Source organism: Myotis davidii, unplaced genomic scaffold, assembly GCF_000327345.1.
Source record: "Myotis davidii unplaced genomic scaffold, ASM32734v1 scaffold60, whole genome shotgun sequence".
Taxonomy (NCBI): Eukaryota; Metazoa; Chordata; class Mammalia; order Chiroptera; family Vespertilionidae; genus Myotis; species Myotis davidii.
The window spans coordinates 1,323,647-1,340,214 of record NW_006293007.1 but is presented as its reverse complement, the minus strand read 5'-3'; the positions used below and the strand labels follow the sequence as shown (position 1 = coordinate 1,340,214).

At 51.6% G+C, this 16,568-nt stretch overlaps 1 protein-coding gene across 1 annotated transcript in view; it reads left to right on the top strand.

The window, feature by feature from the left end:
- Nucleotides 1-2,215, top strand: part of SETD3 (SET domain containing 3) — a 49,323-nt gene extending 47,108 nt beyond the window's left edge. Inside the window, exon 12 of the mRNA XM_015565831.1 lies at nt 866-2,215. Within this exon, the coding sequence (XP_015421317.1) occupies nt 866-1,318 (453 nt within the window). The 3' untranslated portion in view covers nt 1,319-2,215. The remainder of the gene's footprint in view (nt 1-865) is intronic.
- The last annotated feature ends 14,353 nt before the right edge of the window (nt 2,216-16,568 follow it).

Genomic DNA, 16,568 nt, shown 5'->3' with positions numbered 1-16,568 from the left:
TAAACGGAAGTGAGGTTTTCTGTCCCATGTGTTAAAGCATCGTTTGAGTTAGGCCCCTCTTTTTTGTTTCATGACTGCTTTATTGAGGCATATGACCCGGTGCATGAATTTGTGCATGTTGAAAGGATATGAATTAGAAGGTGGCTGGCTGGGCCAGACATGCCCTGGAGCCAACCTCCAGCGGTCCCTCCCTGGCCGGCTGAACCTGGGGTGTCACCGTGGCTCCAAGGGCATCTGTGGAATGAGCGGGGTCCCTCCAGTAGGTGGGGTCCCTCAGCCTGGCCTGTGGGGATCGGCCTGAAACTGGCCCTCCAACATACCCGACAGGGTCCTGGAGTGCGAGAGGGCACTCTGCAAAGTTGCTGTCGTACAGGGTATGGAATGCAAACGCAAGTGTGCAGTAAACCAGATTCGGGCTGACAATGCCCCAGCAACAACATAACCCACGGCCGAAGGTGGAATCACTAGGTCCCACAAAGAATCGGGCTCCCTCTTCTGGTTTCGGGGTGCCTCACCCGAGAACCGCTACTGCCAAGTCACTGCAGCTCAGCAGCTCCTGCATTGAGCGTCTGCCCTCTGGTGGTCAGTACGCATCATAGCAACCAGTCAGATGGTTGTACACTTAGCATATTAGCCTCTTATATATATAGGTAGTTCACACACAGCACAGTCACCCTGCTGAAGTGTACATTATACTGTGAGTATACCATCATGCAGCCACCTCCACAGTCAAGTTCTAAAAACTGTCACCCCCAAAATGTCCCTCCTGCCCCCCACCCCCAGCAGCAGCTGATGTGCGTTCTATCTCTGTAGTTCTGCTGCTTTAAACTTCTTGCGATTAACTGTGCTCTTTTCCACTTCCTAGGAAGACAAGTCCTTCTTGAAAAACCACGACCTTTCTGTTCGTGCGAGAATGGCCATCAAGCTGCGCTTGGGTGAGAAAGAGATTCTGGAAAAGGCTGTGACGAGTGCAGCTGCCAGCCGGGAGCATTACCGCAAGCAAATGGCGGAGGGGGCGCCGCTGCCCAAGTACGAGGAGAGTAACCCAGGGCTGCTGGAGGGCGGCGGGGCGGACTCGAGGCTGCCCGTGGTCCTGCGCAGCCTGGAGGAGGAGGCTGGCGTGCAGGAGGCCCTCACCCTCTCCGAGGTTGTCAGCCGAGCAAAGGCTGCGGAAAACGGGCTCATCAGTGGCCAAAACTCTATTCCCAACGGGACCAGGTTAGAAAAGGAAAGTTTAGACCCAGAGGAAAGGAAAAGAGCGACTGAAGACGCCAAAGAACCTTCAGAGAGCACCGAGGGAGTCGGCGAGCAGCTCTGAGGGCGCTCTGCCTGGAGCTCGTTCCGATTCATGGACAGCCCCCTGACATCGCTGTGGTCCCTGGTTTCACGTTTTTGTTGTGTTTTTTTCTTTTCTGCAGAGAGGAAAGTGTTTTTGCTGCTTTATATAAAAATAATTTTTTTAAGTTATTTAAAAAATCTAGCTTCCCTTTTTGATTAAGATTGCCATCTTGCTTTTAGGCAAAACAAGTTATCAAACCATGACAGCGAAGGGGGAAGAGAGGTGCCGTGGAAGATTGTGCAGAGCCATTGTGGGCAAAGTATTTTCTTCCTGGGGAAGAATTAGCTCCTCTCTCAGCTGTGCTTTTGTGGGCCTGTCATCATGACAGCCAGAATGAGGCCTGCTCTGCCTCCTGCCAAACAGGACGTGGTGGGGGCTGGGGGCTCTGTGTGGGAAGGGGGTGCAGTTGTACAGCCGAGAACGGGCTTGAGGTTTGGAAACTTGTCTGCAGAATCTTTTTTTCCCCCTAAAAATTTAACACTCCATTACCAAACAGAGAGGTAAGGTGGCAACCTTATTTTTAATAGTTTTAAATGTTGACGATAACCCTAATTATATAATTATACACACACCTAGTGATTTCTAAAGATTGGTTTACTTTCTGTGTTTTGTTTACTGTATGAAGAATGTGTCCTTTCTCCTTGAATCAGCGGAGGACATGTGTCATTCCTAGTTTCCAATGCTGGCCCTGCGCTTAAAGCGATGCATTTGATTTCCAGTGTTGGGAGCGGAGTCTGCAAACCCAGCGGCTGCTTTCTGCGACCAGGTTCAGAGTGAGGCGGCTTCCTGGCGCTCCTGGTTTCCACAACAAGCTAGAGATTTTCAAAGCTACACTTTTGAGTAAAAAGCCTTATTAAAAGGAAAATGTGATTAATATATCTGTCTTTTCCTTTTCTTGGGAGTGGGACAGGCTCTTTGAATCGAGCTTTTATGCAAACCACCCTGCTGCCCACCAGGCAGGGATTTAGGCCGAGCAGTGCCGTGCAGTGCTTGCTGGGGGGTTCGGAGATGATGGAGGCCTGTGCCCAGCCTCCCCAGCTGCCAGGTGCTCCAGACAGAGGGCCCGAGAGGCAGGAACACAAAGAGGACACTAAGTTGTAAGGGAAGTAAAGGCTGGGGATAGCGTCCGGGTGGGGAGTGGGCGCATCCATCCCTAGAAAGCCTCCGGTTTTCAGATGCCAGTCTTAACTATAAATTTCACATCGACTCTGATGCTCCTTTAAGCCATCACGTGATTTGAGGATGCTGCCGTGGTGAACATCGCTGCTTACAGGTCGTCTCAGGGTGGTCTCAGCTCTTCGCCCCCAAGAAGACGCTGCAGAGACACTGCGTCTGCTGGGCACCCGCTTCCGGAGCTGTGCGGGTGAGGGCCCCGCTGTGCACCCGCTTCCGGAGCTGTGCGGGTCAGGGCCCTGCTGGGCACCCGCTTCCAGAGCTGTGCGGGTCAGGGCCCTGCTGGGCACCCACTTCCGGAGCTGTGGGAGTGATGGCCCTGCAGTGCACCCACTTCCGGAGTTGTGCGGGTGAGGGCCCCGCTGTGCTCCTGCTTCCGGAGCTGTGCGGATGAGGGCCCCGCTGTGCACCCGCTTCCGGAGCTGTGCGGATGAGGGCCCTGCTGTGGCGCCTGGTTGGCAGTTTTCCTCTCTGAATGAGGATTGGTCAACCATATAGGTGTCGGGTATGGGTTTCTATGTTATAAGACCTGTATATTGCGCCGTGTGCCCACCACCCAGTCACATCTCCTGTCACCTTATATCAGGACTCCCTTCTTCTCCACCCCCTGCCCCCTGGCTACCACCACACTGCTGTTTGTGTTCATGAGTTTTCGTTTTATCTCCCACATATGAGTGAAATCGTATGGTTCTTACCTTTCTCTGACTTACTGCACTTAGCATGATGTTCTCGGTCCATCCATGTTGTGGCAAAAATGCGATTTCATCTTTTCTTGTGGCTGAGTCGTATTCCATTGTGTACATGCACCCAGGTCCTTTCCCGAAGTGAGAAATAGTCCGAGACTAAATACTAACTTCCAAGGGCTGCTGTGGCCTCCAGGAGCCTGCTCTGGCAGCCACGTTCAGTGGCTGGAACTCCATGATTAATTTGTAGATCATTTGCTCATTGGAGTGAAAGTTTTCAAGTCTAATGTCACGTGTGTCCTTTGAAAAAACATACACAGTTCAGACTTAAAACACACCACGAGATGGGATAGTTTTGAAAACATCCCCTAGAAAAGATGCGAGTTTGGATGGAGCTGAAAGACCCCCGGGCGAGTCGGGTTACGTCAAGTCCTCAGCCCCACCAGGGTGTTGCCGCGTCCACCCCGGGCCTCTGTCTGCATTTACTTGTAAGGTGGAAGCATGTACTAAATGATCAAAAGTCCCCACTTACAAATTTGGAGACTGTACTGCTCATGCATTCCCTGTTTACTAAGGTTCTGGGGCCAAAAAGTGATTTTATGTTAGGCTCCCAGCGGAGGACAGTCCCTGAGTCCGTGATGTAAGAAGGGCGCTCATGAGAACACCCGCTGGCAGAGGAGGGACGCTTTCCCCATGTTTTCTAGGACAAGCTCACTACAGGACCGATCTATCGTTTATTTTTGAGAGATGGGTTGAGACACTGACAATATTCTCAGGTTCCCAGTACCTGTGGTTTCTGCTAAATTAAACCGTCACTTAAAAATGAGGGGATTGCTTTTCTCTAAATCACCGCTACATGCTTTTTTTGGTGGTTCATATGCACTGGTACTTATTAGAGTGAGAGATTTAAAAAAAGAAAAACCAATCCAAAGGAAGCACCTGGGACTTGGGGTCAGAACCAGAACAGCACTGTATTGACGGTAAAGAAAGTCGGGGATTACGTGGTAGTGGTTTGGGGGTGCTGGCTACGGTGAGACGCTTTTTATGGCATATATTGTACTATGTTCATATTATTGATCTGTAAAATGAATGTGTTTAGTAGGATATAGCCAATAACCTGACCCAAGGATTTGGCTCCCTTTTAGTTAAATGTCAGTTTCAGGTGGGTCTGGAATAGAATCCGATAACCTCATTAAAGCTCACCCTATTTTAATCAGCAGCACCTCATCTAATATATTCCTAAAACTCTGTGTGTAAATTGAATTTGAGGTACTCGAATTGTATTTAAATGCACTCATGGATTTGTTATTTAGATGAAGCTGTAGTGCAGGTCCTGGTGTGCCTGGGCCAGAGGGAGGAAGCCCAGGACCCAGTCCTGTCGCCTGTATTTGAAGAACTGTCACATGAAGGAGGGATGGTGCCTCCTCAGGATGTGAGAGGGCAGATCTCAGCCACTGAGTACGAGCAGATTGTGGGGGGGTGGGGGGGTACTGGCCACTTGGACATGGACATGGACAGGCCGCCGGCCGTCAAGAGGGGACAGCTGAGTATTCTAAAATGAGGATATTCTAAATGGCCGCACACTTTGTTTTATTCATCATTTTACAGAGGGCGGAGGCAGTCCACTGGCTGAATGCACATTCAGATTGCTCTGCTCTCTCCTGGCCATGGGACCTGGGACAGTCCTTGAGGGTCTGCGCTTCCTCCCTCTGGTCCCCAGGGACCAGGAGGACCAGATGAGGTAATGCGTGTAAGAGCTTCCGGCTCTGCCTGCCCGCTGAGCATCCAGTAAATGTTTGCAGCGACGGTCTCCGGCTGAGCAGCTCCCGGGAGGCAGGAAATCTTAGTGAGGCCGGGGGTGGGGAACAAAATCCCCTCCCCCAAAATCCCCTCTGCCGCCACTCTGCAGGCAGGCAGCCCGCACCTGCCCATCCACGTAGGCACTTCAGGCCCGGACTCCAACATTGTGTTCTTGGTGCGCTGCCAGGACCTGTGGGCATTTCACAGATTCCTAAGAAGCCCTTGCTGGTGAGGCAGCTGTTCGGACACATAACCATAACCTGAGTGGAGCACGCCACACCAGGCGCTGTGGCACTCGGGGAGAGGGGCACCAGAGGAGGTAGCAGCTAGGTGTTTGGGGTCATTTGTGAGCAGTGGAGTGGGGGCAGGGAATGGCCCTGCGTGTCCGGGAGGGTCAGGAAGGGCTGGCCTCTGGGAGAAATCCTGCAGGACACTGGATCTGAACGCCACGGTGCTGGCAGGTGCGGGAGGACAGCACCGGGAGTCCACCCACTGAGTCAGTGGTTCTCAACCTTCTGGCCCTTTAAATACAGTTCCTCATGTTGTGACCCAACCATAAAATTATTTTCATTGCTACTTCATAACTGTAATTAATGTTGCTACTGTGATGAATCGTAATGTAAATATCTGATACGCAGATATTTAGGTGACCCCCGTGAAAGGGTCGTTCAACCGCCAAAGGGGTCACGACCCACAGGTTGAGAACCGCTGCACTAAGTAGAAGCTTTGGCTGGAAAAGCGCCATGGTTGCAGCTCCTTTAAGCACAGACATCACCATTGCTGCTTCCCTTAGGAAGAGATAAAAGGCAAAGAAGGCTGTGCTCACAGAACTTGTAGCAGGATCTGTGGGCTTGGGGTTGCTAACTCCACGTTGCACATCAGCTCAGACTGATTAACAGCCTTCAGTACCCTCTTACGTGAGCCACTTTCCTTGGCCTGGGTCCTGGCATACTCGTGGATGTATCATGTATCTGTTTTGTACATATAAACATGTGCACACAGAGGTACATATGTATACATGGACGTGTGTGTGTATGTGTGTGTGTATGTGTGTGTGTGTGTGTGTGTAATGCTCTCAAAACTCAGGTTCTTCCGTGTGAGATATCAGGGAGGTTACTGGGCGGGGTTTAGGCCAAGCTCTACAGTGCAGGTGCCTGGACACCCCTGCAGTTGTGCTGTGTGCCTCTGCTGGCTCGTCGGGTACCTGGTGCAAGTGTGTGCTCTGAGAGGGTACTGGCGCAGGCGTGTGCCTCTGCTGGCTTGTTGGGTACCTGGAGCAGGCGTGTGCTCTGAGAAGGTACCTGGCGCAGGCGTGTGCTCTGAAAAGGTACCTGGCGCAGGCGTGTGCTGTGAGAAGGTACCTGGCGCAGGCGTGTGCTCTGAGAAGGTACCTGGCACAGGCGTGTGCCTCAGCTGGCTTGTGGGTTCCTGGCGCAGGCGTGTGCTCTGAGAAGTTTTTTCACTGATGGGACAGGCACAGAGGGAGACGCCCACATCTGACCATGAGTAGCTCCTCCAGCTTGATTAAAACCTCCCTTTCCTCTGGGAAGTGTTCTTGCTTCCCTATTCCCGTTGCCGTGGCTTCCCTATTCCCGTTGCCATGTGTCCTGCCGCCTCAGGAACGTTCTAGTAGCAAAGGGTCAGATAGCGGCTGAGTCTCAGAGCCCCCTTTTCCACCTAACAGTGCCTGGATCTTGAGTTGCTTTTAGGGTCCCAGGACCTGCATAAATCCCCAAGGGCAGTGGGTGCACCCCAGGCTGGCTGCCATTGGGGTGGCCTGCCCGATGCCCCTTTCCTTCCTTCCCACAGAGCCCCACACCCCCAACTCCCATGCTCATCTCCACCCGGCCCTCACGCAGACTCCCTGTGAATGACTCACAGGAGCCCAGGCCCTTCAGGAGAGTTAGCCTGTGAACCACAGTCAGGATTCAGCCCAGAAAAGAAACCTGGGCTTGAAATCGGGCGGAGCCGGCGGGGTCCCGACCCACATCGCGCTCTCACCACACTCCGACCCACAGCATGTGTCTAAATGCACGGCCTTGGCCTCTGCGAAATGGAATCCCCATTGAGGCTGCTGGAGGAGTAGCGGCAACAGTGTGAGTGTAGGACCTGGAACGTAGCAGGCACTCAGGAACCGGTTCCCAGGGTTACTGCCAACTGAACTGAACGAATGGAGAACGAAAGTCTTTTTAACCCGGGGCAGGGCGGGGCTGGGGAGTGGGTCCTGCACGGACAGTTCCCTTCACCCTGGGACCGCTGTGTGGACCTGGTTCCATCTGCCACGGTCCTGTTCATCCTGCCTCCTCTGGACTGGGCAGACAGCTCCAAACTGAAAGTATGTATTTGTTATTTAGATGGAGCTGCAGTGCCTACAACCTAGTTTTAACATATGAAGAACCATCCAGTAGGCACCTCTGAACTTCCTGGCTTTAAGCTTCAAGTACATCTTACAGGCAACTCAAAACACACCCTCCTCTAACTGTAGGTGCAGATGGCAGCCACTAGAACAGCGAGATGCAGCTTAATCGTTGCCACCTCGACAGGCCTGGTTTGGGAGACACCCCTCCACCTGGCACCGAGGCGTCAGGTGGACCCAGGAACACATTCGGCGAAATGGCCTGCGTTTTCACACAGAAAGGACAAGAAACAGCGTGTTTTATTTTGGTCACCGGCAATATTACAAGCCGGAGATGCCACGGGAGCTCCTTGGACTTTAAAAGGACCAGAACTGGTGTTTTTGAAAATTATCTGGAAGAAAGGAAAGGGGAGTTTTACCCCAGACCGCGCTCTTCTGCGCCGGGTTCCTGGCGAGATGAAGTTAAGGGCGCGTTAATGACCTTCCTTCTCAGGCCCCGACCCCCTTAAGAAGCAGGTGCAATAGAAACAGGGACGCAACTGGGCTCTACCAGCTGCTCTGGCAAAGGGGGTGTTTTACACAAAAGCCTTTATGGTGTTTTGTTTTAAATACATTTTTACTGATTTCAGAGAGGAAGGGAGAGATAGAAACATCACTGATGAGAGAGAATCATGGATCGGCTGCCTCCTGCATGCCCCACCCTGGGGATCGAGCCCACAATCAGGGCATGTGCCCTGACCGGGAATCCAGCCGTGACCTGCTGGTTCATAGGTCAGTGCTCAACCGCTGAGCCACACCGGCCGGGCTGCAGTGTTCTTTTTTTGAGACTCGGCGCTGAGCGGGTTCTGAGGGGGGCAGCAGTCGGGTTGTGCACGTTCATGCCACGTGTTAGACCAGGGGTGGGCAAACTTTTTGACTCGAGGGCCACAATGGGTTCTTAAACTGGACGGAGGGCCGGAACAAAAGCATGGATGGAGTGTTTGTGTGAACTAATAGAAATTCAAAGTAAACATCATTACATAAAAGGGTACGGTCTTTTTTTCCAATAGTTTTATTCATTTCAAACGGGCCGGATCCGGCCTGCGGGCCGTAGTTTGCCCATGGCTGGGCTAGACGCTGGGAGAGTCAGTGACTCAGGTGCAAGGATGTTAACAAGCTGAGCACAGTGTTACCTGTGGGCCTGGCTGTTTTGCAAAGCTTGATGAGGTTAGGACTTGGTTTCCCGCTCTTACTTCTCCATGAGGAAAGGCTGTCTCCTCCTTCAGGGACAAGCCCATCGATGACTTCAGCGGGCCGTGCATGACAGGTGGGGATGGGGACGGGCAGCACAAGTCGCCTGGTTGCCAGTGAAGGCGGGACACAGCAGTCACCCCAGGCCAGTCTTCTCAGCACCGCGAATACCGAAGGCGCTCAGTCCACGCCTCCCCACCGGGACCTAACCAGCTCGCTCCCCTCATCTCCCTCACCCAGGTGGCCGAGGTGGATGGCAAGAGCCCTGATTCACCGATGACAACACGTAGACATGGCCCCAGGGGCCCAGCTCAGATCTTCCGAACAGTGCCGGCTGCTGGCGCATCCACAGCTGTTTGCGTTTCTGGTATGTGCTGGGCGCCCTCCTGGACTCAGGGGTACCCACAGTGTGACACGGGTGCTAGTCAACAAGAACCTCACAGAGGACGAGGACTGCCCCTCCCTGGGGTGTTATCCCCAAACCAGGTCTTCAGGTACATTCCTTCTCTTCTATTCTCAGAAGAGGTGGCCACAAACACCCACCCCATGATGGCATTGAAAAACCACCTGTCAGCCCCATTTAGGGCACGCTGGCCGCCAGTGACAGGAACAGCACAGCCGCACCCGCCGCAGCCCATCCTCAATGGCAAGCAAGACGGAAGGAGAGGGTCTGGGCTCCGGCAGCTGCGTCTGGGCAGCGAAGTGTCTTCTCCCTCGTTCCTGTGCTGAGGTGCCAAGCTGGTCGTCTGCTGCCTAAGGCGGCTGGGCTCTCCTCCGTGAACATTTCGGTGCCTGGAAATCCAGGGACACAGATACAACTCCCTCAGCAAACGTGAAGCGACGCCGTGGGCATTAGGCGGTCCGCCTGGCCGTCGCTACGGAAGCCAGCCTTTCCAGCGGCAATTAAACTGCATGATTGGATAGAGGGGCGATTTTATAATTGCTCCCGGGTAGCAATTTATTAGGACGGATGTTACTTGACATGTGTCCAAAAGGTCAAAGTTTATACTTCCTTGAACATTAACCTAATCTTTGAAATTCTAAAAATTGCACTTTTTGGTCATTAATATTTTTTTTACAAGCATCGATTTTGACAATTAACCCAGTTAATAAAGGTCAGGTTTCAGTTTTTTCCCATTCCTGGAGCACTTAACTTACTCCTTGTTGAAAACAGGGAGATAGCAGGAGATAGTGATTAAGTGAGCGCAGGGGCCAGCCTGGCTGTCGATGGTGATGAGGGCGCAGCCGACACCGAGGCGGACCCTCGCCCGCTGTGTATCCGACGGCGAAGAAAATGGGTTACACGCCGAGGAAGTAGAAAAACTGAGCCCAAATCACGTGTGCAGTGAGAAGGATGATGTGAGGATACGCGCCTGTTAAGTCACCTCAGGATGCCATTCATTGGATTGCTCAGCCTTCAGGCTTCAACTGTCCAATCTGCACATTTCAAAATAGGTACTGTCTGCAGACTTGCAGCAAAGTGCAACCTGAGTCCAGCACCAAGTGTCCCCCACCGTGCCGCCTCCCTGGAATGAGCTCACAGACCCACAAACCAAGCAACAAGGTGGGGGCGATGCACACTACCACCGGTTCACCCCCAGATGGGGCCAGGGTTTTATTATGTGTTAATGGCCGGCAAATGGCAGAGAAACCCCACAAAGCCTCTGCCACCCAAACAAAACAGCCAAACCTCCCCGTCCACCCCCCTCCCAAGCAACCCCCTCTAGCCCTGGGTCCCAACTCCCCACAAGCCTTTGTGGGAGTTTGTATTTGGCATCCCCAGTCCCCGCCTCCGTTTGCGCCCCCTGGTGGCAGTGCCGTCTGGAACGGGTCGCCAGCCAGGACGCTGCCCAGGGAAACCAAGCAGAGTTCTTGCCCCCACTCACCGGGAGAGCAGGTATCTTCCCAGACCCAGCAAGACCTGATCTGAGAGGTGGGTTGTTCTTTTTTTGTCTGTTTTTATTTTTTTGTTAATCCTCACCCAAGGATATTTTTCCATTTATATTTTAGGCAGATTGGAAGAGAGAGGGAAGACAGAAACATTGATGTGAGAGAAATACATCAATTGGTTGCCTCTTGCACATGCCCTGACCAGGGCCCAGGAAGGAGCCTGCAACCAAGGTATGTGCCCTTGACCGGAATCGAACCCGGGGCCCGTCGGTCCGCAGACTGATGCTCTATCCACTGAGCCCAACTGGCTAGGGCGAGAGGTGAGTTTTTGTTTGCATGGCTATGTTTGGGTTTGTTGTTGCTGTTGTGTTGTATAAATAAAGGCTTGGTGCAGATGTGCTCAACGTTAAGGAAATAATATACAAAACTACACTTACATTGGATCTACTCATCCAGCAAACACCAGCGATGTGCAGGGGCCAGCACCATGTCTTTCACTCATAGCCCTGTGGCCCCGACCAGGTTCTCTGAGCTCAAACTGTGGCCGAGGCCCTGCAATTCCACCCTCACCCCTTTGTAGTTGACTTCAAGGCTATTTACAACCCTGGATGCCCACTGCTCCTTGCACATAGTAGGTGCTCAGAAAAGGCAGAGGGAAAAGGAAGCCCAAGCCATTTAGCTCAGCATGAGGGCTTGAAACTCTTTGTGCACAACAACAAAAACAGTCTTTTAAAAATACATATTTTGGGAAATTGTTAGAATGGTAACTTTAGTGGATTTTTAAAAAAATATATTTTATTGATTTTTTTACAGAGAGGAAGGGAGCGAGACAGAGTTAGAAACACCGATGAGAGAGAAACATCGATCAGCTGCCTCCTGCACATCTCCCACTGGGGATGTGCCCGCAACCCAGGTACATGCCCTTGACCGGAATCGAACCTGGGATGTTTCAGTCCAAAGGCCGACGCTCTATCCACTGAGCCAAACCGGTTTTGGCGGTGGATTTTTTATAGTAAATGTATTGGGGAACTATTGGTAAGACACTGATGCTTTACTTCCAATAGTTCCACTGGCGATTATGCCTGCGAGCAGTGTGGACAGGTGCCTGTGTGGGGAGGTGCTTGCAGGGTGATCACCAGCTTCCAAAATTCACTTTCCCAAAGATTGGTCGTTGGGACACAAGAACGCAACCGGCCTGGTGGGCTTGGCTCAATGTTGAGGGTCGATCTATGAACCAGGAGGCCACGGTTCAATTCCTGGTCAGCGCACTTGCCCGGGTTGCGGGCTCAGTCCCTCTCCCTTCCTCTCTGAAATCTATAAAAATACATTAAAAAAAAAAAGTGACCGGGGTCACAGCAATCGGGTTAGGGGGGGTCCTCAGGAAGTCACGCTGGGAGCAGTGAGGGCTGCCTGCACTCGGGGCCACGGAGAAGAGACTCCAGGGGTCCCCCAGCGGATGCAGACCTGAGGTCAACGGCCGGTCTGTGTGTGCCAGGAAGCAAGCTGACTTCTCTCCTCTAGGGAGGGGCTCCCTGGATTTGGGGGAGAGCCCTGTGCGGCCTCCCAGTGCACTGGGGGATCAGCTGCTCAGGTGTGTGCAGCAGTGGCCCTGGGAGGTGAGGAGGGGGGGCAGATCTGAGGGGTGTCTGTGAGGAGAGGGGGCCCAGGACCCCGCAGAGCTCCCTGAGTTGGGGGCCAGGCGGTTCGATGACTAAGACTCCTCAGGGGCCTGGGGAGCAGGAGTGAAGGTCTGGGAAAGCTGGGAAGGTTGTCAATGTGGGTGGAGAGCCGGGACCTGGGCGGAGCCCCAGGTGAGCCAGCATGAGGGCTCAGATTTGAAGTGAGATGGCCCGCAGTGCCCGCCAGCCCCTGGGCGCAGGTGCGGAGAGTGCAGCCTAATCCACTTGGCAAACCCCAGCTGTGGTTTGGAGCTGGTTTGGAGGAAAAGGGTCCTGAGGTAGCCCCAGGGTGTCCTGTGGGGCCTAGGGCTGTCCCTGGGCCGGATGCAGGGGAGCACTTTCGGGGTGTGGAGGGGCTGATATAGAGGTGGGGTCTCAGGACCAGGGTCCTCTGAGCCCTGGAACTGCTGGACAGGATGCTGGAGGGTCAGACAGGAGGCTGGAGCTGCTGTTTGCAGGGGTGACGAAGGTCAGGGTGGCCTGGGCGTGGGCCTGAGAGGAGGTGGACAGAGAAACCACAGGAAGTGAGGAGGTCACGGCCACCAGCCGGCGAGGGTGAGAACTCGCCCCTGAGGTGGCTGCAGGGGCCCTTGCGGGTGCAGAGCTGGGCTCCAAGCAGTTCACTCTGCTCAGCGTGGCTCGGCAGCGGAAGTCCATGGCCTGGGGTCCCTCCCCCCACCAGGCGACCAGGCGCTGCAGCCGAGCCGGGAACCCCAGCTTCGCTGAAGACACCCAGAAACCTCTGGTGCCAGAGCAAGCTCTGCCGAAAGGTCGCTTCTCCGAGAGGAGAAAGCGATCCCCCTCCTGCAGGCTGTCATCTTTCGCTTTAATTAACATCAACCTTGTACACTTGGCAGTGGCTTCAAGTGTTGGAGCGGACTTCCTGTGACAAGTTTAATAAAAAATGTAAATCCTCGTGGGCTAACCGAGGCGTCCATCAGCGTCTCCTCTGTGGCAGGGAGCCTTCGGGCGGACAGATGCCCACCCCCGCCAGCCGCCCAGCGGGGACAGTCTTGCTCTGAGGACAGGAAGGACCACAGCATGGACATGCCAGCGCATGCGTGCTGGGACGGCACTGTGAGGAACTGGCCGCCTTGTGTCCACATCCCGGCTGCCTGGGCGAGTGTGCTTACCACTCCCGCCTCCCTGTTTCATCTGTAAAACGGGGCACCAATTCCACAGGGTTGGTCTACGGGTTACGTTACTTTACCTGGGCTGTGGAGAGACAAGGCAATAGGAGTGCCTTGTCATCGATGCCTGGCCCCACTGGGTCGTGTCGCTTGTGTGTCTGCTGCCCCCACCAGACTGAAGGTGGGACGTGTCTGGTCTCTCCTTGTCCACAGGCGTCTGGCTCAAGATCACACCTGCAATAAGGAGCCACCTGGACCGGGGCTCTGAGCAGCAGGGAGGTGTCGGGGAGCCAGACCCCACGTCGGAGACGGGGACTTTAGCTTCTCCTCATGGAGCTGTGACAGATCGGCCCATCCAACCCCTGTAGTGCTGCTTCCATTTTCCCAAGAAGAACGCTGAAGCCCAGGTATAAGACTGTTGGCCCCACATCACAAAGCCAACCTCTTCCTCAAGGACTGGAGAGGTGAACGCAGTCCTAGGAGCAGCCCTTCTCTGGTAAGCAGGTTGGTCTTCTGATTCCAAAATTCCCCTTTTAACAACCATCCATAGAGTGCCTACTGTGTGCCAGTGCCTCATTGTGATGGAGAGACCACAGCACGGTGGCTGCCCTTCCCTCAGCCGCACCCACAAATGCTCAGCTGGAAGAGAGGACCCCCTACTCCTGACCTCTTTATTCAAAGGTGCTGATACCAAGTTCCAGCAACATAAAAATCAGTGTGTATTTCCTACAAAAAGGACATTATCTGTTTTAATTTTTTTTAGGACATTATTTTATTTTTAAAAATCTTTATTGTTGAGAGTATTACAGATGTGCCCCCTCCCCCCATTATCCTGGTTCCCACCCCACCCCAGACCTTCACTACCCTGTGTCCATAGGTAATGCATACATGCATATAAGATCTTTGGTTAATCTCTTCCTGCTCTCTCTCTCTCACCCCTTTTCTCTGAGAATCGTCATTCTGTTCCATGTTTCTATGCCTCGAATTCTATTTTATTCACCAGTTTATTTTGTTCATTAGAGATCTTATTGGTTTATTTTGATTTTTAGATTCAATTGTTGATAGGTATTTATTGTGATTTTATTGTTCATATTTTTAATATTTTCTTCTTCTTAAAGAATACCCTTCAACGTTTCATGTAATACTGGTGGTGATGAACTCCTTTAGCTTTTTCCTATCTGTGAAGCTCTATCTGACCTTCAATTCTAAATGATAGCTTTGCTGGGTAGAGTAATCTTGGTTGTAGGTCCTTGCTATTCATCACTTTGAATATTTCTTGCCACTCCCTTCTGGCCTGCATAGTTTCTGTTGAGAAATCAGCTGACATTGTATGGGCGCTAACTTTGTAAGTAACTAACTGCTTTTCTCTTGCTGCTTTTAAGATTCGTTCTTTGTCTTTAGCCTTTGACATTTTAATTATGATGGACCTTTTCCGCAGGCCAATGCTCTATCCACTGAGCCAAACCAGTTAGGGCCTTACACTATCTTTTTATTTTTGGATTCTTTTTGCTCTTCTGATTGGGTGCTTTTTGCTTCCTCATATTTCAAATTGTTGATTTGATTCTCAAGATCCTCTACTCCACTGTGGCATCTCTGTAAATTATTCTTTGTTTCAGTTACTGTATGTTTAATTTCTGACTGGTCCTTTTACATGTCTGAAATTCTCACTAAGATCCATGGAGGTCTCACTAAGGCCTTTGAAGCTCTCATGAAGATCCTTGAGTCACCTTATAACCATTGTTTTTGTCTCTGCATCCAGTAGTTTGCTTGCTTCCATTTCTTTCATTTGTGACATGTTTCTTTGCCTCCCCGTTTTGGCTGCTTCCCTATGTTTGTTTCTATGTATTATGTAGAGCTGTTAATTCTCCTGGAATTGGTAGAGAGGTCTTGTGTAGTAGGTGTCCTGTAGGGCCCAGTGGCTCAGCCTTCCCAGTCACCTGACCTGGCCCCTCTAGGTGTGCCCCAGTGTACCCCAGTGTGGGCTGTGTACACAGTCTTGTAGTTGACCCTTGATTGCTGTTGGCGTCACTGGGAGGAATTGACCTCCAGGTCAATTGGCTGTGAGGACCTGCTGCGACTCCAATGGGAGAGCTGCTGTGCAGGAAACACCCCTATGGAGCAGGACTTGCTTCAGTGGGGCTTTGGTGGTCACTGAGTCTGCCCCTTGAGTGTGTTGCTTGTGGATATGTAGAGTTGTAAGCTGAGATGGTCTGAAGCTGTCCACTGGGTACACTGGCTCTAGGGCCTCCAGGGAGGTATAAAGTCAGCCACTGCCTGGGACCACTCGACAGGAGCTACAGAGAGATCTTCAGATGGCTGATACTTATATTGGGCTTGGAAGTGCCCAGGTGAGGCCCAGCTGTGAAACAAGAGGTCCCCCGTATGATTTCTGCTCAGGGCACATGCCTGGGTTGCGGGCTCCATCATCGGTAGAGGCTGTGCAGGAGGCAGCCCATTGATTTCTCTCTCTTTTGTCAATGTTCCTATCTCTCTATCCCTCTCCCTTCCTCTCTTTCTAAAATCAATAAAAACATATTTAAAACACACACAAAAAAACCCTCACCTGGCTTGAACCCATTTGGCCTCCCACACTCATGCTGGGCTGCCACCCTTCCTCCCTCTGGTGTGTGCACCTACTCTGCTCAGTCTTATATAATGGTTTTAGGCTGAATATTCAAGAAGAAAAGAAGGCAGGCAAGCAGGCTGCATATTAAATTTTAGTAGAGATTGCCAATTGGTCTCCAGAGTGACTTTCCCCATTTATAATCTCACTGGCAATGTAGATTAAGTGTGCCTACATCCCTGCCCACTCTCCAACAACTTGATGTTGGCACATTTAAATTTTTGCCAGTCTGATGGGAACAAATATGTCAAATTAATTTGCATTTCCTGTCTTTACAGAAAAGTTGAACATCTTTTAATACGTGTATTAACCCTTTATCATTTCTCTTCTGCATCTTGTCTATTAGTATCTTTTTCCTGTTTTCATATCAAAGAAATTCTTTACATATATTGGGTACATTTATTTGTTATATATTTTATAAATAGTTTTTCATCTGCCATTTCTAATGTTATATTATCTTTCTGCATACAAACTTTTAAACTTTGTAGTAAAATTTATGGATTTTGCTTTTTCAGTAAATCTTAAGGTTCTTCAAGGTCATAAATATATTTTCTAATGTTTTCTCCTATTACTCTTACAGGCCTTCTTTTAAAGATATATGTCCCCCCACCCCCCATTAATTTTTGTTAGTGGTATGAAGAGGGAATTTAATTTTAAAGTTTCCA